Source organism: Alosa pseudoharengus, unplaced genomic scaffold (assembly GCF_046254945.1).
Source record: "Alosa pseudoharengus isolate Yale_2024_CS ecotype anadromous, Long Island Sound unplaced genomic scaffold, YU_APseudo_1.1 YU_APseudo_1.1_scf_16, whole genome shotgun sequence".
Lineage (NCBI taxonomy): Eukaryota > Metazoa > Chordata > Actinopteri > Clupeiformes > Clupeidae > Alosa > Alosa pseudoharengus.
The window spans coordinates 38,277,033-38,300,239 of NW_027468630.1; the positions used below are offsets into that span (position 1 = coordinate 38,277,033).

General features: G+C 39.7%; 1 protein-coding gene across 1 annotated transcript in view; it reads left to right on the forward strand.

The window, feature by feature from the left end:
* dnaaf1 (dynein axonemal assembly factor 1) overlaps positions 1-23,207 on the forward strand; it is a 168,389-nt gene that overhangs the window by 103,662 nt on the left and 41,520 nt on the right. The window contains exons 4-5 of the mRNA XM_076287958.1: positions 10,326-10,547; positions 10,640-10,806. Coding sequence (XP_076144073.1) covers positions 10,326-10,547; positions 10,640-10,806 — 389 coding nt within the window. The remainder of the gene's footprint in view (positions 1-10,325; positions 10,548-10,639; positions 10,807-23,207) is intronic.

Consider the following 23,207-nt stretch of genomic DNA (forward strand, 5'->3'; position numbering starts at 1 on the left):
TTTGAGAATTAGACAGACGCACAGTACTACTAGACATGAATGTTCCAGTCTGCTTTGATGCACGGAATTTATCGTGTGGTTTTTCTAACCCCCATTTGGTAAATAGATTATCATGGTCGAATAGTTAGTATAGCAGAGAAGCTATGCCACTTTCATCAAAACCTATTACAAAGCTATAGCAATGTTATGTCATTAAATACGATAAACAGTGATTCTGGAACAGATCTGCGTCAGGTTGAGGTAATAGGGTTATAGCCATTCATTCATTCAGTATTGTAGCAGAAGCCTGGCCGCAGCCATTGATCATGTGTGCTAATATAGCATGAAAAACAGTGTAGCAGTAAAACGGTAGTAAAAACATTAGGCTGTGGACATTAGTAAAACAGTAGTAAAGCAGTAGTGGGCAGTCAGTACTCAAACATGGAGAGGGTGGAGAGTAGTGTTGCACGGTGTATCGATACTAAAAAGGTATCACGATGCCTTCACGCAAAAAACGATACGATTTTCGACGTTTTTAGAATCGATACTTTATTAAAATAATAACGTTCTGTGTTTGTGTGAACTGCTGCTCTCACTGCTCCTTGCACGCATCTAGGCAAGTGGGCGTGTCAAGCAGGCAGCGCTGAGTGAGTGAGTGCGCAGCCAACGGCAACATAGTTCTTTGCCGACAGTCTTAAAACAAAAGGTTAAGTAAAATCTGCAACTATTTCAGATACATCGCGAATAGTGAAGGCAAGCCATCAGGTACACAGAGGCCCGTTTGTAAAATATGTTTCAAAGTCATTTAAAAGCAGTAGGCTACGCATGGAACTTGGCTAAACACCTCACAGACATATCCCAACATTTTTAAAGAGTTCAAAAAACGACAGGTTAACGAATATGCTATAGAAAACACGACTACATGGTTAGTGCCAAGTTCTTCTCTTCTGTTTTAGTTTAGCCTAAGTGAAACGAGTATATGGTTCTCTGAGATAAAGCGAACCTTCGTTCATCAATGCATTTTGACGAGACATAACGAGCTGTAATCATTTTGACGAGACATAACGAGCTGTAATCATAGGGTGCTAACGTGATGAAAGCGCAATGTTCATGCCAGAATAACATTACCATAACTTGTAAACAATCTATTTCATGTTCGGTCTGGTAATATTTGTCATGGCATGTAGACTGCAATTTGTTTAATAATTATTGGCCAGATGTAAGATGGGATACCCGAAATGCGCTGATTAAAGCCCACGGCATATAATACCACCAAAGCGTGTTGAGTCCTAATAATAATAGCGGCTTATTGTTACGTGGTAGCAAATCATGTTATCAAAGAAATAGACATAATGTAGGAACGCACACAGATATATTGCAACAGGTATGGTAATGGTGTAGGCCTACAGTATCTGACAGACCTGAGTGGTTGGAATGTCGTACTTGTACACTGGGCGCAAAGAAGACTATCCTCACATTTGTACCTTTGCAACTGTCAAAGAAATCCCATGAACACGGGAAGGCCTAGAGTAGCCTATACTTAGGGTTGCCAACCGTCCCGAATTGGGCGGGACATCCCGTATTTTGGGTGATTTTGATTTGTCCCGTCAGGGACTGCGCCACTCCCGATTTTCAATCACAGCTCATCGGCCTTGTTAACTTGTCAATAGTAGGCTACTGTAAACGCACCTGGAACAAAGTGTCCACTGCCGCCGCAACCACGCACATCTCGCACTGTGCGCACGGCACCAAGGGACAGAAAGGGCACCACAATTTAGCCAGAAAAGCTTTACTGCAAACTGCTTTTCACTCTTCTTAGAGAACGATTACAATGTCAAAATGCAGCAAAAGCATCTTACATAAGGATGATACTTTTTGGGTCCTCTCGGTCTCTCTATTATGCAGCAGATCTAACTTGAACGTTATGCTACTCGTTTTAATTGGGAACGAGAGGGAGAGAGGGTGGAAGTTTCCAGCTGGCTTGTGGTCATTGGTAATTGATTTCACCTTTTTAATATAAGAAACTTTTAAAAGGAAATCACGAGAACAACAAAAACAACGCGAGGAGATTGCGGAATTATCCGGTTCACACTATGCTACTGACCATTTACAATGTGAGGGCACTTTGACATAGGCTGCACGCACTGTGATTTGGACTGATAGAATATGAAGAGTGGTCAATTGCCTTTGTGTAATGGAATTGGTGAGTCTTGAAATCTTCAATAATCCGTTTCCCTTAAACTAAGCATTTACATGAAGCACATGATAACTATGCCAATTGAAACACTTTCCACTTAGATAGCTAGGTGGCTACCAGGTTCATAATTCACTTTTAATTGCAAACAGAAAATATCTAGCTAGCATCATTACATGCTTCTATTTCCACAGGAATGAAGGTTGTTTACACCAACTTAATATACTTATAATTGTGCTATAGGCCTAAATGTGGCACAAACAATGTTAGTTTGTGGAATGACCATAGGCTATATTTGAATGGAGCTGGCAAAATATTATGAATACTGTGTAGAGTAGACTATGCTCTTAAAGTGACAGTACACCATTTGTAAATTAGTTTTTTTTATTTTTTTTTTGGGGGGGGGTGTCCCGCATTTGAAGTGAAGTGTCCCTCATTTGGGGTTGAGGAAGTTGGCAACCCTACCTATACTGTACATAAGATGGCCTAAAGATTAGGCCCCTCTGCATAGCATTCAGTGATTTGCATGCAGTAATTTCAACACTGACCTTGATCTAGCCTAGTTTGGCTATTTAAAGCTACTTTATTGCCAAAACAACACAATGTAAATTAACTATAACAAACAATAAAGGACTTAATCACACAATGTAGGCCTACTATTTTACTGACTATAAAAAATGATAATTATGTAGGAAGTTTAGAACCCAGAGTTGACCTGCACACTACAAAAGTGCACCGAATTCAACACAAATGATTCAATACACTTGGAGGAGGTATGAGTCCTTTCTTTTCCAGATATCTTAGGATTTTGCCGTAGTATCGTTTCAGTATCGAGCATCGTGATATTTATGGCAGGTATCGTATCGAAGTCATAATTTTGGTATCGTGACAACACTAGTGGAGAGGCAGACAGACTAAGCAGAGAAGTCTATCTCTCCTCTTCCCTTTAGTGAGGCATTGAACAGTTCAATGGCCCTGGGGACAAATTACTTCCTCAGCCTTTCAGTTGTGCATGGCAGTGAGCGAAGTCTCCAGCTGATCAAGCTATTTTGCTTTTTAATAGTACTGTAGAGTGGATGACATTCATTGTCCAAGATGTTGATCAGTTTGTTCAGGGTCCTTTTGTCAGATATTGAAGTGATGCACTCCAGTTCAGCTCCCACTACAGCGCCAGCCTTCCTTACCAGCCTGTCATGTCGCCCAGCATCCTTCTTCTTTGTGCTTCCTCCCCAGCATACCACTGCATAGAAGAGGACGCTGGCCACAACAGACTGGTAGGACATCCTGAGGAGCTTGCTGCACACATTGAAGGACCGCAGCCTCCTCAGGAAGTACAGCCTGCTCTGTCCTTTCTTGTAGAGTGCATCAGTGTTGGCTGACCAGTCCAGTTTATTGTCCAGGTGGAGACCCAGATACTTGTAGGTGCTTACCACCTCCACATTGACCCCATCAATGGAGACTGGTAGCAGAGCGGGCTTAGACCTGCGGAAATCCACCACCATCTCCTTGGTCTTTGAAGTGTTTAGTTGAAGGTGATTGAGTTTGCACCAATGCACAAAGTCCTCCACCAGGCTCCTGTACTCCTCCTCTTGCTCGTCCCTAATACACCCCACAATTGCAGTATCGTCAGAAAACGTCTGCATGTGGCATGACTCGTCATAAATGACCGCAAGCCAATCTCCGCAATGAACTACATGAGCAGATAGATCTGTCACAGTCCCATCAGGACCACTCTTGGTCAGTGGTTCTTGCTCCATTGGCTCTTGCTCACTTTCCTCCTGTTCCATTTCCTTCATCAGCATTGCCAAAGGACCTTTCCTCTTTCGCAGTGTAGGACCATCATCCTCAACCTGTACCCTGGGTGTGTTGGCAGTCAACTGGAATAGTGTTGGGCTGAAACACTCACACATCTGTGGCTCACTGCAGAAACAGGACAGTGATTTGCAGTGGATCTCAGAGTTTCGATGTGTTGGTGTAACCTGATGAAGTTTCCTGGTTGCAGGTACATATTTTAGTGGTTGAGAAAGGAGTGCATCATATGGCTGCATGTCAGCTTCAGTAATGATATAGAACTTAGTGCTGCCGAGGCTTCTGCCAACCATCTCATGGAACATATTCCAATTCACAACGTCATTCCCCCGCAGTATAAGGCTGTCTGCAGTCCTTTTCACAGTTCCTCCAATGCCGTCTGGGGCTCCCTTCCCATGCGAGGTTGGGAAGAAGTTCCAGGTTGCTCTCTTGAAACCTAGAGTTGGAGGGACACTGCAGAGGAGAGAAAAGTTCTTCTTGTTCTTGTATTGCTTGCTGGGGCCGTCTGACCAAAAGTGAATAGTATCAATATCAACCTTTGGAAACTTTAAACGAATATCTGTCAGGACTGGTTCCATGTGAGTCCAAATGGCAGACGCATTCTGATACTGTGCAAAAGCCCGTCTTCGTTTCTTTTGTATAGTACATGCCAGTGTGCAGGTTGAGCTGTGGGAGGTTCTGACCAAAATGGCATGACTGTACCTCAGAACTATACTTGCATTTCCACGCCTCAGAAAAGTCCACGTGCACAATTACGGTGCTCTCATTGCACTTCTCGATCATGCTCCTGTACTCTCTGGTCTGGTTCTGAACTGAGCACACGTGCGTTGTTGTTTCTGTCCTCAGTTTGTCTTCATATTGTTGGATAAGCTCTCCCAGCATGCCACTGTGCATCACAAGTCTTGTGTTGTGTGTAGTGGAGCCCATCTGCTGTTTGATCCTAAACTCGTTCCCATTGCTGCCATTCAACATTGGTCTGGTCTTGCTGTGGTGTGGGAAGTGTATGTTTGTGGAGACACCGGGTGCAGGAGCGCAGAAGACATGCCTCACTTGTCTGTGAAACTATCCTTCAGTTTGCTAGCCTTGACAATACCATTTTCTCTTAGAACTTCAAGCATCAGCTTAGCATTTTCATGGTACTGACATTGGCATGTCTTACGATCCGACAGTCTTGGTGCTGTGACATAGAATGGATGTAAGGCACAAAAGGATAACTGAGCTTCACTCTTGGTTCCTTGTTGGTGAACTCCTTATGGAGTTTCAATACTAGCCTCGTGAGACCATCCTGATCTCGCGAGCTTCAGGGTTTCACTCGCAGATCAGTCTGGATACTTTCCGTTAAAGAAAATTTGGAGCAGTTCACCAAACGAACGTCCAATCAGCGTTGGCTTTGAGGCGGGTTGAGGTGTGACGCAACGAACAACATGACTGCATCCACAGAGATGAGCATAGCTATCGAGCAAGTTTTATTCAAATTAGAAAGTATTCCTGGGTAAACTGTGAAGCTATGAGTCTCAGCCATGCAGCTGGGAGGAATGAACGAGACAGACATCCTCCACGGCTGATTCCAGTTCATAATGGAGGAATATACTATCTTCAGAAGTGTAGGGCCTACCGTGAAAACTTGATGGGAATTGTCGTTGATTAGGTTCATAAATGGTAAGTTAAAACATCTTAACGTTTGTCACGTTACCTAACTTAATTGTATGTTAAACGGCATTAGAAGAATACTTTGTTAATGTAATTGGTTGATTTGGCCCGTCGATAACCAACAAAGGTGGTGATAGACAGATGGTTTATCCAATCAGCTAACCAGTATGTCCGCCCCTTCCCAAAAGTTCTTCAATGAAAAGTTCCCAGATGGATATGCGGAGCAAATCCATCTGGCGGAGTCAGGTTAGTTCAATACTGTATCAGTTAGAATCATTCTCTGATGCTTTATTTTCTTGCGTGTTATTGTGTCCTGTTTGTCAGTTGTCATTCTTGCTGCATTATGGTAGAAATCCTGAACCTTCTGAGAAATTGTTTGAATGTATGCAGGTTTTTTGTCAGTAAGCCTCCTCTTCCGCAGTGTGTTATATGTCACGCCAAATTGCCTTGTCTGATGAATAAGCCGATATTTTTTCAGAACCTTGCCTGACAGAGTCAAGCTCTTGTTCTTGTGGGCAGACTTGTTTTGTTTCAATTCATGAATGAGTGTGTTGTGGAACAGCAGAGTTTTCTTAATGGAGGGGTTTTTGAGTTGGCTTTCCTGCATCTTGGTGATTCTTGTGTTTTTTTTATTCCTAGCTTGTTCTCGTAGCCAACGCTTTTTCATTTTGTTCCCATCCTTTGTTACCTTTTGAAGTTTATTTCTCATAGCTTTCATCTCTCTATAGTATTTTGCTCTTGATTTCTTTCTTTCCCTTTCTCCTGCTATAGCCTGCCTACTTCGCGCTGGCTCGTGTATGGCCTGATCCACTGGACTGTCTGGAGGAGTTTCTGGGTGATCTGAGCCCTTTCTCTTACGTTCTCTTGATATTTGTTTTCTACGTTTCCAAGCCTTTCTCTGACTTCTCTTTTCCCTTTCATTCAAGTCATTGATATTGTTTAGGTTCTTTTCCTCCACCCTCTTCTTCCATCTTTGCCTTTCTGTTCTGAGGTACTCCTAATTAAACTCTGCGTCCCTGTGTATTTTCTCTCTCTCCGCTTCTTTTGATATGCCCTGTTTCTTATCCTTCTCTCCTCCACAGATAGCTGCTGCCTAGCCATAACTTCCTAAAATACATAAAGTCAAAGTTGAGTGTAATCACTATGAAATTGGGGGGAATTACAGTGAATATTAGATTTAGTTAAATGTGGTCATGCCATTTTCATTTGGCTTTAGTCATTGGAGATGCATAGCCTACAAGGAATATTGTATACTATGTGGCATGTTTGTGAGGATGTTCATGGATATCCTCATGGCTGTGGCTGCGGCCAAACCACAGCCGTCAGGATATCCATGAACATTCTCACTCTCACTCGCGCTATATTGCTTAAGAGTAGCATGCAGTGAAGGCCTATATGGAAGAAATATAGGGAGGGGGGAATTACATAAATAAAAATAGAAAAGAGGTTAATAAAACATTACAGGTCATATTGGTATTTATTGTGATCAACAATTATATTCTAGCCTCCAATGAGGACCATTTGGAGGTTTTTATCACCACCGTCTGACAGAAAACCTGACGGTGGTGACAAAAACCTACTCTTTTACATGATATGCATGAGTTGTTCACATTAGCCATCTTGTTTCCCCTCTGTTGCTAGCTACCTCAGACCTGTTCTTAAAAATTATACACTTATGTCATTTTAAAATCTAATATTTTTTATAAAAGAGACAGTGTTGACATGTTATGGTTGCGACAGTAGCAGTGTTCAAAAATATGAACAAGTTTAAGAGAAAATAGCAAACTTACAGGAGCTTGGCTGATCTTGAAGCATGCAGTAGAGCGGAAGGTTTGAAAATGGGGTCCGCAGGAATGTAGTTGACCTTGTAGTTGCCTGATTTAATTGCTTTTTATAAATATCTGACGGTGGTGACGAATATTTGGGACACATTTTGAGCAACCACAAAATAATAGTAAATATTGTTCAAAACACACTGTTTGTAGTTTTTAATACATATTATAATGTACTCTTTCATGTGGTAAAGATATTATTCAATTAGTTATTACTTTTTGCTTTTTTAATCAAATTTAAATTATTATCTCCTATCCGAGGATAGCTGATTTTGTAGGCAATGAGCCAGAATATAATCATTAAATTAATAAAAAATAAAAATAAACCTATAAAAGAACCTTGCATATGTGCAAACAACCCCCTGATTATAACCTTGATTCTTTTTATTCATGAAAATGTTATTCATTTCCAACAGAATGAGCACTTTTCTTAGTGGAACATGTTTTTGCCAAAGTTTCAAGAATCAGTGCAATACTATACATCCTTCAGCATTTTCTTACCATAATCCATTTCCTGTCAGGATATTCCTAATATTTCTGCCTCAGGCAGAATACCCTTAACTCGTGACAAAAGGGGTCGCATGACCTTTATTATAAAGTCGTGACACAGAGAGAACAAATGACAGACAAAGCAAAGTTGATGCACAGTATTGAATGTATAGAAAAGCATATATGAAAATGTATTGTTAATCACCTCTATGTAATAAGATTTGTTAGTAATCCAAATTTTCTCCCACAACTATTAAACAGCTTCAGGTGATACAAAATGCAGTAGCTAGGATTCTAACAAAAACTAAAAGAACTGACCACATTACTCAAATTTTTAAGTCCCTGCACTGGCTTCCATTAAGTCACAGAATTGACTTTAAAGCACTATTGCTTGCTTAGTTGTTTTGTACTGCTTCAGCAGTACACACCTTCTCGTCCTCTCAGGTTCCAGCTGAAAAACCTGTTAGTAAAACCTACTGTTAGAACTAAACATGGTGAAGCAGCTTTTAGCTGCTATGCGGCTCAGCTCTGGAACCAACTTTCGGATGACATCAAAAAGGCCCCAACTGTAGCCTAGACAAGACCAAACTGTTCTCAGATGCTTTCTGCTAACTGCACTGAGTTACAAATTCTGAATTTGCCTTGAAAATTATTCTACCTTGTCTTTTATTACTTTTTTACTACTTTTACCTTTGTTTTTTGTGCTTATTAATTATTCTTTATTTTTAAATGATTTTACCTTGTGTGTTTTATGTTTTCTTTTTATTATGATCTTTACCTTTTTAACTATTCTTTGACTATAATGCCCTTCTATGCTTTTATTTGTTATACCTGTTTGCTTTTGTTTATGTAAAGCACATTGAATGAAATGTGTATGAAATGCGCTATATAAATAACCTTGCCTTGACTTGACTTCCCAGGCCAAATGGTCACATTTTGCAACCAAAATTTGAGAGTGTGCGACTGAATTTTACATCCAGTCACACATGTGCGACCAGTAAATTTGACCCTTTTTTACACGTTAAACGTGGAAAGGATGCGTCAATGAATCCGGAATTTGTGGCAGGCCAATGAGAAGGATAGGGAATGGCCACTGTAAGTGGCTAATGTGTGGAGTGGGAGGGTCCTTGAGATAATCGAGCATGCGTAAACGTCTGTGGGAAGGAGACAGATATCACAACTTGCTACGTGTGTCAACAATGAGCAAGCAAACTATTGACTCGTTCTTCCGACCAGCGGCTAGTGTGCTAGTGCCAGTCTAGCAGGGGTGGCCAAACTACGGCCCGCCACTCACTTTAATCCGGCCCGCCAAGTATTTATTAGGTTATCATAGATCCGGCCCGCCACGCACTTTAATCCGGACTGCCGCGCATTAGGTTATCAGGCTGCTCGCTATTTTTTCCCCCAGCGATAGACGACATTGTGGTTAACTTTACTGCAAACTGCTTTACACTCTTAGAGAAAGCTTACTATGTCAATGTCAAAGCGGCATGTATAGAGATTATATTCTTTGTAATCGCCATTGCAGCAGATCTAATTTACATTATGCTACTCCATTTAATTAGGAATTGATCTCCTTTTATAAAGAACATTTTAAAAGGGAATTGTGAAGGCAACAGTAGTTCCCACTACCGACCATTTATAAACTGTGAGAGGGCACAGCCATAGGCACAGCACTAGCCATAGGCTATATTTGAGTGGAGCTGGCAAAAAGTCTTAAAGTGACAGTGCACTAAATACATAAATATTGACCTACCTACCTACTTTTTTTGGCTGTTACTGCAAACAAGAATATTTTAAAGGATGGTCTTAAACAGCATCAATTAACAGTATTTCTTAATAAAATAATTTTCCTCAACAAAATGACTGTCATTATTATCATTAAAATGATACAAAATGTCACAGTTTAAACACAATACACTAGTTAAACACAATCTTAGCGTCAAGCAGAGAGTATGCCGTGATATGTTAAAAAAGTGCACAATAAAATGTGACACTGAATTTGAAACGGCACATTGTAATTTCTGTATCTACTGTATTATCAAAGTATTTATTAGTAATACAGTGGAAATTAGTAGAATTTGCCCCTAAATTTTCTGGTTGCACCCCTAAAATTCAGTTGGGGGCCACTGTTCTCCTAGTGAAAAAAGTTAGTCTGGAGCCCAATGAATGAACGCAAAAGTACACTGTTTGCTCCATGGTGCAACCAATTAATTGATGAACTGGCTTTTTTCGGTCAGTTCTAGACGTGCAAGTTAATATAATTTGCTTGTAAGAATGTTTTATTGCACTCGGGACTTATAACATGATTATAGCAACCATATGAAAACTTCCTTGAAGGGTTGATGAATCTCTCCCTCTATCATTTTTAGGCTTCTCTGTGATAGAGAATCTAGATGAATTCACAGGATTGCGATGCTTATGGCTTGAAGTGAATGGGATCCGCAAGATCGAGAACCTGGAGAACCAACTGGAGCTATGCTGTCTGTTCCTACAGCACAACCTTATTCACACATTGGAGAACCTACAAGCTCTCAGCAAGCTGAATCAACTGAATGTTTCAAACAATTACATCAAAACCATCCAAAACCTTTGTGAGAACACACCTACTCAAACCAGACAACCCACAGACATACACACACCCATACTCGCACATGACTTAAGTTGATATTTCTGTATTTTACAGCATGTCTTCGGGTGCTGAGTACTTTGCAGATTTCCCACAATGCTCTGGAAACCACATCTGACATAGATCATCTCTCCCTCTGTCCATCTATCAGTGTGCTTGACCTTTCATATAACCGTTTGAGTGATCCACAAATACTCAACATATTGGAGCAGATGCCGAATTTGGTAAGCACATAGCCACTGTATCTGAAAAGACTGATGTTATCCTTTATTGCTGTGTGTGTGATTAACGCACAGATTCTTTTGATGATTTAAGCTTACAGATATATTGTATTTTCTGGGTGAATTTATCAGTAAATCCACACTTACCCGATAAAGACGTGATGCACACTTTATCTACCTTTGTCAATGTTTTCTTGTCTACGGTTACTTTGTAACTGTTGTCATGTTTGTTTGTTTTTGTGTGTGTGTCAGGTGTGTTTGTTCATCCTTTAGATTACAGCAGGGCTATTCAATTAGTTTGTAATGGGGACTGAGGAGCTGGAGAAATAGGGCTTGAAATATGAATAATCACATGAAGTACAACAGCAGCAATATGGGTGTTATGTTGTATTTTGTATGCATAACAACATCATTAGCCGGTTGGTGGTGGCTAATATGGCTGAAATCTGTGATAACAGATCCATAGTAATGGAATCTGTGCTTTGCGCAGTAACTGCTAGGTCCAAGATTTCCAGTGAGTACGAACAGGATTCAAACACTGTCCAGGTGAATTAAATGTGTAATCGGTCTCATAGCGCTTCTCGACTTATAGGCCTACTTGTTACATTTGACGTTCCCACCATTTAAATGAGAATGAACCGCGTTCCAGCTGTTTCCTCTAGATTTTTTTTTTTTTTAAGCAGTGGGGGCAGGCCAGTCATAATGGCCTAATAATAATAATAATAATAATAATAACTAGAAAATGCAATTCCAGGGAATTACCATTGCATGTAAATGCAAAAAAACTGCTGTGTATAACATTATATTACTTACAGTATGATTATTCAGATTACACAGTCTTACAGTATTCTTGAAAACCACTTACTTGGTTAGATGTTAGCTTAGAGTATATGACAGTCAGTAAAAATAAATGGTCAATTCAATATTGATCAACATTCTTTGTTTTAATACAGCAGAATGATACTCAGAATACACTAATGAACACTTACCAATGTAAGCTTGAAGTAAAAATCACAGTTGTGTGTATATATATGTATATATATATATATATATATATATATATATATATATATATATATATATATATATATATACAGAACTTGATAATGCCAATCATATTATCCTAAGACAGATCTCTTTATCAGTGGTAACTCTGAACTGGCAGCAACAGCTAGAGGCCTCAGTTAATGGTATTAGGTCAAATTTGATGGTGATATATACACTGAAGAATAAAAGAGTCAGCCCTTCAGATGATCAGTTTTAGACAGAACTTAGGTTAGAATCTTATTTTTCACACAGCACAGCTCAGGTCTAAAAAGAGAGGTCTAACAGCACAGCTATGTTTCACAGATGTTACAGCACAGGAATGATTCAAAGGTATGAATGGTTGACATATGATTCAAAGGTATGAATGGTTGACATATGATTCACAGGTATACATGTTCCATATAGTTAGTGAGTATAGTCCTTCGTATAGTTCTCAGAATGTCTCAGTGTAGATCTCAGATAAGTCTCAGTATGGTTAAATGGTATGTGCACAGATTACATGTTTGTAAGAATGTATGTTAGTATGTTGCTAGCAACATTGTCAGAGATGTATGGTTGACAGGTGTGCACACAGATCGGCACACACGTACTGTAATGTCATATATGGTCATCACCACTGGTCTGGAACCTAAAAGACAAAAGCAAACAAGTTTAACAGTTATGCCAAAACAATACAAGGAATGTCTGCAATTGTCCTAACAGTAGCCTATTCATGGCTTTCATAAGGTCCCTTTCCACAGGAGTATAATCAAGCACCAAATGCATTCATAATCTAGGTGCTTGATTGTATACACCTGTGGAAAGGGACCTGATGAAACCCATCAATAGACGAACTATGATAGCATACCGTGATAGTGTTTACTTAGGCTACGTAAGAATCAGGAGCATAGAATGAAAATGTATGGCCTATTTGATACACAATCAAGCGGTGTACAACGTTACAAATTTGGTAAAATAAAAACAGTAACATAGGCTATTTGTTAGCTTTAACTAAATGTGAACGGTAGAAGCTATAACGTTATGACCATCAACAATGAGTAACGTGCCATGAATGAAACACATGATGGGTTTCATCAGGTCCCTTCACACAGTATAGCCTAATCAAGCACCAAGTAGTCTGCATTCATAATCTATTCTAGGTGCTTGATTCTATAAACCTGTGGAAAGTGACCTGATGTTGAATAGAACCAGAGCCATTAGTAGGCTACGTTAACGTTCTAGCAGAGAAGACAGACGGGCTCTGGTTATAGTTAAAACGCTGCTGGTTAGCCTAATACCAAATGTTAGTGCGTTACGTTTGATTGTCGTTAGCTATCGAAACCTACAGCTAACCGGTCACTGTAAAGTTGACGACATATTTGCGTTGATTAACAGTGGGTTTCCTTAAATAACATCAACGTAGCAAGGTGCGAACGTTAACTATTTCACTAACGTTAACGTGACCTAACGTTATAACGTTAGTTTAGCTATTTGTGACCCATCATTTCATACAACTTAACGTTACATAACATAATATTTGACGACATAAATGACTCCAATACCAAAAACCAGAACACTTACCTTGTCTGTAATTAGAGAAATGTGCCTCTGAATGAGAGTTTTACGAGCAAATAAAGTGACCACGGCACAGAAGGCGAAGGCGTTCAGAAGATTCACAGCTCCAGTGGTAGTAGGCCTAGTAGCTCATGTTCAGCTGTTGATTATCTTCAGCTGCAGGTCACGTCATAATGCTAAAATTTGCCGCCACAGCGGTCAATGTTAACTCTATGAGAATTTCTTGCTCTTTTATCATAAATATCTAAAAAAAGTATAAAGTTCACAAATGTGAAAAAACATAGAACAAATCTCCGTTTCAAGACCTTTGTAGGAGTGGTTCAGTGGTTTTAGAGCCTTTGAACGTCAAATTTGGTCGGAAGAAGAATAACAACTAGAGAATGTAATTCCAGGGAATTACGAGTGCATGAAAATGAAGCTAGGACAGACATAGCATAGCTTGATAAAAAGTTTAGACGTAGACAGTTTAAAAGTTGAATGTAGATAGTTTAACAGTTGTTAATAGACAGATAGTTTAATAGACAGATAGTTTAATGAATGTTGAACGTTTAAAAGTTATATGTAGATAGTTTAAAAGTTGTTGACAGACTGATAGTTTAATGCGTGTTGATAGACAAATAGTTTAAGGGCTCTATATAGGTAGATAGTTGACGATAACTGACAGTTGGAATGGCTCTAATGTTTGCTAGCAGTTATGCTAACAAAGCTAATTATTTTGACCAAGTTACTTAGTTAACTTAGCTCATGTTTTCTAGCAGTTTTGGAAAAAATGCTAACGATGCTAACATGCTAACTATGCTAACCATGTGACTTAGCTAACTTAGCTAATCATTTTAGCAGTTATGAGGTAGATGAGGTTTTAAAAGGTTAAATGATTTGCTAGATAGATGAGGTTTAATATAGTTGGAATGACTGAACAGTTAAATAGGTGGATGGTTTAAAAGGTTAAATTATTCACTAGGTAGATGAGGTTTAATGTAGTTGGAATGACTGAACTAGGTAGATGAGGTTTAATATAGTTGGAATGACTGAAAAGTTAAATAGGTGGATAGTTTAAAAGGTTAAATTATTTGCTAGGTAGATGAGGTTTAATATAGTTGGAATGACTGAACAGTTAAATAGGTGGATAGTTTAAATGGTTAAATTATTTGCTAGGTAGATGAGTTTTAATATAGTTGGAATGACTGAACTAGGTAGACGAGGTTTAATATAGTTGGAATGACTGAACAGTTAAATAGGTGGATAGTTTAAATGGTTAAATTATTTGCTAGGTAGATGATGTTTAATATAGTTGGAATGACTGAACAGTTAAATAGGTGGATAGCTTAAAAGGTTAAACTATTTGCTAGATAGATGAGGTTTAATATAGTTGGAATGACTGAACAGTTAAATAGGTGGATAGTTTAAAAGGTTAAACTATTTGCTAGATAGATGAGGTTTAATATAGTTGGAATGACTGAACAGTTTCTCAGGCTTATAGCATAGAATGAGCCTGTATGCTTAACCCTTAAAGGTGTGCGTTTAATATAGTTGGAATGACTGAACAGTTAAATAGGTGGATAGTTTAAATGGTTAAATTATTTAGGTAGATAGTTGACGATAACTGACAGTTGGAATGGCTCTAATGTTTGCTAGCAGTTATGCTAACTATGTTATCAAAGATAATAATGTTAACCAAGCTAGCATGCTAACTATGCTAACCATGTTACTTAGCTAACTTAGCTAATCATTTTTAAGAGTTTTGCTAAAAATGCTAACTAGCATGCTAACATGCTAGCATGCTAACTATGCTAACCATGTTACTTAGCTAACTTAGCTAATCAATTTTAGGAATTTTTGCTAAAAATGCTAACTAACATGTTAGCATGCTAACAATGTTAACCATGCTAACTAGCTACAGTGGGTAAGAGTCATAGTTGATGACAAGTAACAGTTACAATGGCTGAACAGTTAAAAAGTTCAGTAGTTTAAAGGGTTAAATTGTTTAACAGTGAAATATTGTAGTGAGGACTTTTATTTTGAAACAGTTTTTGGCAGAGGAAGCAGTTGGACAGGATGTATAGTCTTAATAGGGCCAGTTTGTATGCTTAAAGCCTGAGACTGGCAGTTGAGATCCAGGTGACCCGAACACCTGCCATAGGATTCTAATTGCCTAACGGCTCTATTGTGATGTCATCAGCCCATGTTAAGTCTATGGGGAAATTTTGAACAGTTTTTAATTAATAGTTTAAAAAGTATAAAAGTTACAAAGATGAAAAATACAAAGCCCACATGTCCTAAGTAAGACCTACGCAACGCAGTTTGAATGAAGTTTCTACGTTAAACGGCTGCATTAATTGCGTTAGAAGAAGAATAATAAGAAGAAGAAGAACAGTACAGTGCATTTTCATGCACTGTAATAAGAATAAATCGGATAACAATAGAGTGCATTTTCATGCACTCTAATAATATTAAGAAGAACAGCGATAATAGTCCATTGCATTTACATGCAATGCAATAATAATAACAACAACACGGGGGTCCGGGGGTGTCTCCCCCGGGACTTTTTTTTTTTTTCTGATTGCTAATCACACTAATTTTAACATGTTTTGAGAGGGACAGATTCGTCTTTTGTGAGACACACGTCACGTTACCCCATCCATTAAACCAAATTTCACTGCATGAATAAATGAAACATATTGAACATGGACATAGTCATAGTTCACGCTGACAATGAAAAAGTTTAGCCTAGACTACTTGGTTTCTGACAGAAATTACGTGTCATGCCAACATATTGTAGAAACACAACCACGGCCTTTATTTGGTGAACGAAGGTGCAAATCATCTCCTTTACTTTCTTTTGTTATTATATAGTCTACGATTCACTTTAACCACAAGTGCATACAAAACGTTTGCCGTCGCCACATTTATACTATCCATTACTATAATGCAATTTACCTTCATTATTTACCAGTGATACTTTTTGCTTCGAATCGCAATTGAGTGAGCATTTAATGTAATATGCAACATGATTTCCAAGAGGCCTATAGACAGGCTCATTTCTGACTTACTAGACTAATAATGCATTTATTTATGTTGTAAAACGTGAAGAGTGACATCAGCAATAGCCTACGCACAAATTCATCATTCACTAAATGGACACAGAGAGACGTCCACTCTCCCAGTTTTTCTTTCGCTATTATTGCGGAAAAAAAAACAGGCTACTATATAGAAATACTTTTTATACTAAAAATACTAATTCCCTTTGAGTCGGATCTGCTCCATTTTTCCACCAAGTTTTGCGGAAATTGTACTCGTGGTTTTTGTGATATTGTTGACAGAAACTGTGTGGTGCAACCTGTTAAATATTAGTAGTTCATAAACTCCAAGGTAGTGCCAATTTAGGTTGAAACTAAACTAAGATGGAACTTAAGTTCAACTTACGTACAAATGTAATGAATTGTAATGTAACTTGTGCAATGGGCTGAGGTGCAGTGGCTGCAGGACTACTGCTTTTTTTTTTTTTTTTTTTAAAGGGCCAGTACAAATGACCCCGCAGGCCGCCAATTGAGTCATGTGTCATTATTGTTTTTGGTAATTAAATTGATATTGTTATGGAGACTGGACTCACCATTATGGTGTGGGGGTGTTATGTCCCTCCATTACCCTGTGGTGGTGCTGTTTCCTATTGTCTGCCTAATTGTCTGCAGGTGAGACCTGTTGCTGGTAGATGGAGCTGGGCCCGGTTTCCCGATACCGATGGATACACGCACTTACGAGGGTTTTCTACGATTCATCTTACGATCGTTCGTTTGGTTTTTCTGACTGTTTCCCAAACATGCTTGTAGCATGAACACTCGTGCATTGCTCTTAGGACGCTCTTAATAGTTTTGAAATATCCTCTAATTTGATGGTGATATCAGGTGACCTCAAGTCACAGCTAGGCTTCGTTTAAACTTCGGATCTAGCCTAGTGTTGCGTTTTGTGTCCACTCTGGTGTCTACGGGGCTCCCGTAACACAGTAGAGATCGCTACTCTGTGTGTGCGAAGGTGTGTGTGCTGGTCTTAGGTCTGAGCTGTGCTGACAGAGCAAAAGAGGAAGTATCTTTCAGTGTGTCTGGTGCAAGGGCCCATTTTCAATGGGTTTAGGATGTACGAGAGGGTTGACTTGATTGAGAGGCTCTGTCTATCAAATTCCCTGGTTTGGGGGCTAAGGAAGGTGGACTACTTCAGAGTCTCTTTCTATTTCGGAGTCCCTGTGCCCTTGGTTCGTACTTAATAATGTGGTTAACTCAATAAAAAGGGTAAGAACTTCAGAGCTATGTTTACAAAAGTTGTTTAGTCATTCTTAAAAATGAGAGGTCAAAAACTCCTGAACAGACATTTGTCTGCCCGTCCGGGACTCAGTGGAAACTAAGTACCCTATTCTTAGGGGAGTTTAGTCAAAATTAAAGCTCTAGAAGACATTTCTTATAACAAAAGAAATGTAATTGATCTCAACGGATCTATAACCATTTAGGTTCTATCCCTAAATACACTATTTATCAGACAGATTTCCGTATCCTTGTTTGTGTGACGTGCATTTAGACCATAGACAGTAAAAGATATGGACAGAGTCATCACGTAGACGTCAATCGAGGCGGGTGAAGCAAATTTCAACCGTTTCCTGTTGGTCGACGAGGCTTTCTGCGCAGGCTCAGGGGACGTAAATGTAACGTAGGCACGTAGTCTGACTTGTGTAACTCTTGTGATAGCTGCACCGAGAGATTGGGTGTGTAGCCACTTACTTCGTTACCATGTCTACATTACTGTTCTAAATGTCCTAGTTGTTCGTAGATAAATGTGATTTAATATAAACAGCCTAGGCTATCAATCCATCAAAACTTCGCTGAAATGTTGTGCTCCGATCGTTCTTATCCAGAGAATACGGTTATTTTGCTCCTGTGTGACGCTTTCATCCGCTCTGGCTGTATGCTTATTACGTCACTTTAGCATTGATTTCGAAAAAAGTTTATTACTCAGTCTGTAAGTCAGTTATGAGGTTATGACGTCAATCACACAATGTTGTATTACTCCGGAAATAGAAAAAGTTAATATAAAGGCTTAAAACGCTTCAGTTGTAATGTTATTTGATGTCAAAGTGGCGCCAAAATTGAATGGGCTTCAACGGGGATGGCTAGGTGAACTGGTCTACTATTTAGCCTCAGATCCGCCATAGTGTCTACGCTCTCCGAACGTTCGCCTGCCCCCTTGATTTAGACCACAACGGGTCCTAGACCTTAGTTTCACAAACAATACGTTTGCAAACAATAGGGTTGGGCGATGTCCCAATATATTATATAGGTTATACGGCCTGATGAAAGGGGACAGCTAAGATACATACTGACCAGGCTACTGAGGTTGTGTGAAAGATCTGTTCCAAGAAAATCGTCGTAAAAGACAGACAGACAATCAATCTGAACACTTGATAATGATCGTGCTAGTGTCTCTCTCCTTTTCCATCCTGTATATGCTGGGTTCATACAGTTGGTTGACTGTCCAGCTGCTGGATATAGTCGGTTGACTGACCAGCCGGAGATTGAGGCTTCGTGCTAGCTAGGTGACTGCAAATGCACCGATAACATCAACTCCACTTTGGTCTGGCTGATCCATCAATCCGTGTCGGAGTTTGTGTTTCGGCTATGGGGGGCTTTCATTACACACCCCTTAAACTTCAACAGTTCGCCTCCACCGACACCATCAACTTCGAGGTGATCCACCTTTGCCGGGCAGCGGGGATCCTCCGGCGGAAACGCTACTTGCACAGAGGCGCACGTCGCTCTCTCATCCGAGCGACACAGGAAAGCATCCCTCCATCATCTCCACGGGATCTCTTGCCGAATCAACGCTGCTTTCCAGAACAGTCCGCTCCCGCAAATAAACCGCTCCCTACAGTGTCAGTGGAGAATCTACAGCGACCTCCTGGATCGTCTCTGTACGGCACCTGCACCCGGCGATTGCATCATGCAGCAGTGTCCCTGATAATGTGCCAGACTCTCTTGTGCCATCCACCAGAACAGGCGAGCACCAAGACTGCTTAGGCCTACTCCCACTGATTACTCCGGACAACGGATCACGTGACCTCAAAGTCGCTGTAATGAATGTGAGGTCTCTTTCGAACAAGACCTTCATTCTCCAGGACAACTTTACGTCTCGTCAGCTGGACTTTCTTTTCATCACGGAGACTTGGCTTAACAACGGTGATGTAATGCCATTCTAAGTGCAGCTTCTTCAATTCCCCAAGGTCTACTGGTCGTGGAGGTGGTCTAGCAACTGTGTTAAAAGACTGTTTTAATTGTAGAATTATACCAACTGATGTTTACTCTACTTTTGAGGTTCAACTTTTTAAAATTCATGCTAATCCCCCCCTCCTCTGTGCATTAGTGTACAGACCACCTAAAATTGGTTCTAATTTTATTCAAGAATTCTCTGACCTTTTATCAGTCATGGCCACTCAATTATTTGACACACAAATTATTGATTCTTGGGGATTTCAACATTCACATCTGTTGCCCATCAAAACCTTTGGTTCATGAGTTTTTATGCATAGTGGACTCTTTTGACCTCACTCAATCAGTGATGGCACCAACACATCAGAAAGGCCACACTCTAGACCTAGACACACTCTAGACTTTCCTCTGGCTTCTCTGTGTCTAATTTAGAAATTGTTGATATTGGTATCTCTGACCACTCTATGATTTTGTTTGAATGCTCTATGTTTTGTTCGACTGTCTCTCCGCCCAAGTCCCACTCCTTTGTCCGAGCCATAAATTCAACCACAGCTTTACATTTCTCTAACACCTTTATGCTTCAATGCTATCAATGATGCCCTGTCCACCTGCTCTGATACGGAAGAATTAGTTAATATCTTCAACACTTCCTGTTCCACTACTCTAGACTGTGTTGCCCCTTTAAAACTAAAACGGTCAAAAACCAACTCCACTCCCTGGTTTAATGATTCTACCCATTCTCTTAGACAAGTGTGTAGGAGAAATGAGCGAAAATGGAAAAAAGACAAACTCCAAGTCTCTTTTTTAGAGATTCTCTAAAGATGTACCAAAACTCTGTTAAGTCAGCTAGAACAGAGTATTACTCTAAGTTTATTGCCAGTAATGCTCACAGACCAAAAATATTGTTTAGTACCATCAACTCTATTTTAAATCCTCCTGCTGCTGTTCTCTTTATCACTCCCATCACTGAAAACTGTGAGAAGCTTCTCAATTTCTTCATTGATAAGATTAATAACATTAAATCTCAAATTCCTTACTTAATTTATGATCCCTCAGTTATAAAACTCTCACCCAACTGCCTTCAGCAGTGGCAACCTGTGTCTCCCTCCCAACTATTTTGAAGTGGTCTCATATGAAATCCTCCTCTTGCCACTCAGATGTTTTACCTTCACACCTGTTTAAGGAAGTCATCATTTGCCCTGTTGTTTGGGCCATTATCAACAGCTCTCTATCTACTGCAGTGGTCCCCTCTAGTTTTAAGCATGCAATTGTCCAACCTCTACTAAAGAAGCCAAAGTCAAATTACCTTTTGTTTCAAAGATCCTGGAAAAAGGTGTTCTCTCTCAGGTCACTTCTTATTTACGGAGCCCTCCAGGTGACATGGGAAAAAAAAAAAAAAAAAAAAAAAAAAAAAAGTTATGGGGAAAAAAAAAACATGAAGGAAAAAAAAAAACAATGTACTTTTGCGGGATCTCGCAAAACTTTTTTTCTACTTTTGGAACTTGCTGGGCTTCCTACTTGACCCCAATAGGCCCACAAACCACTACCGCCAGATGGCAATCGTATCATGATATGATTGCTCCATCACTGTTACGTGTTGCGGGTTTTCTGGACACATTACATAGGCCTATGACACGGGAGGGAGAGGGAGACACCTGCGTGCAGACACGCACACACAGCAGGCTACAATAAATTGCCTAACAGACAGCAGCCTAATTTCGAGGTATCACTAATACCTATTAAATAAATGTAAAGGACACATAACTGTAAGCTCAAATTCAAAAACGTTTGAAGTCTACCCAAACATATGCAAAGGGAATATATATAAATTGTGTTGCATATAGCCAGCTTAATTAATGTCAATTTAAAGATTATGATTAGCAGTTTCTATGCATTTTAACATTGATAGTTACAGGAAGCCACGTTGTTGTTTAAACTATTGTTGCTTCTAGCCCACGTTACTTCCAGTTTCACTTGCTGCAGGGATGCACACATTGCATGAGCGATCATAAGCGTTCTATCTCCGATGTAGAACTCAAATGTGTCTTGACGCCGCCGTTTGTAAGATCAGATCAAATAAGACATTCTAATTGGAAAGGAAAGCATTATGCTTTCTCTGCCTAATAAAACTCCCACAAATACCACGGAACAACGTTGGCATTACATATGATCAGTGTTTGTAACAGCTAGCTACCGCATGCATATGGATAGCCTAGCCTACAACTTAGCTATTTGCAGCTACCTAAATACAATGGCAAGCAGTTTTATAAACGAGGCATTAAGCATTAAATAAAGTAGGCTACCTATATCATTCGCATTTTCCATTTGGACCCACAAACTTGCTTCCACCTTCAAACTGTATGGCAATATTTCAGCAGCAAAGTCAAACAGTTAAAAGATGCTTTGAAAGTTTAAAGTTTACTGTTGTCTTGAAGAGCAGGCTTTCAGCTCTCTGCTCTTGGGGGAGGGGCAGTCTGTACGTGAATTGCAGCGTCTCCAGCAACACAGACCTGCCTGTGGACGCCTGTATGTAAATAATGCTGGGAAAAAACTATCGGCGAACGCAGCCGCATATCGGCTGATGCCGATACACGTAAAAAACCCAAATATCGGCCCGATATATCGGCCGGCCGATATATCGGTCGATCCCTAATGTGCATATGTTTCTTTGTTCCAGTAAGAAGCCTAGCTGCTGCATTTTGGACTAATTGAAGTCTAGCAAGGGTAGATTGGTTCAGACCTAAATACAGAGAGTTACAATAGTCCAGCCTAGATGTAACAAAAGCATGGATTACAATTTCTAAGTCAGTATATGAGAGCCAGGGCTTTAATTTAGCTATTTGTCTTAGTTGAAAAAAGCTTCCCTTAACCACACTACTGACTTGCTTATTGAAATTCAAAGAGGAATCTAGGAAAACACCTAGATTTCTGACCTCACTGTGGCAATTTAAAGCCAGTGGCCCAAGTGCATTTCTTATCTTAGGAACAGAGCTGAGTGGACCAAAAATAATTATCTCTGTTTTCTTTTCATTTAATTGTAAGAAGTTTGCAGCCATCCAACTCTTTATGTCATTAAAGCAGTTAAACAGGCTTTCCAAGGTGCAGGGACTATCAGCTGTTAATGGCAGATAAAATTGAGAGTCATCAGCATAGCAGTGATATTGAATGTTATGTTTGTTAAAAATGGAGCCAAGAGGCAGCATATATAGGGAGAATAGCAGAGGGCCTAAAATGGAACCCTGAGGGACACCACATTTGATAGGTGCAATGGACGAAGAGCAATTACCTAATCTTACAGAGAATGTTCTATCATTCAGATATGATGTGAACCATTTCAAAACCACCCCTTGCAGACCAACTTCATCCTCCAGACATTTTAACAGGATGCTATGGTCAATGGTATCAAAAGCAGCACTAAGGTCAAGAAGTGCTAAGAGGGCACAAGAACCATTATCTACTGAGCAAAGAATATCATTTTGCACCTTAAGTAGAACAGATTCGGTGCTATGAAGTTTTCTAAAACCTGACTGAAATTTATCTAGGATGTTGAAAGCA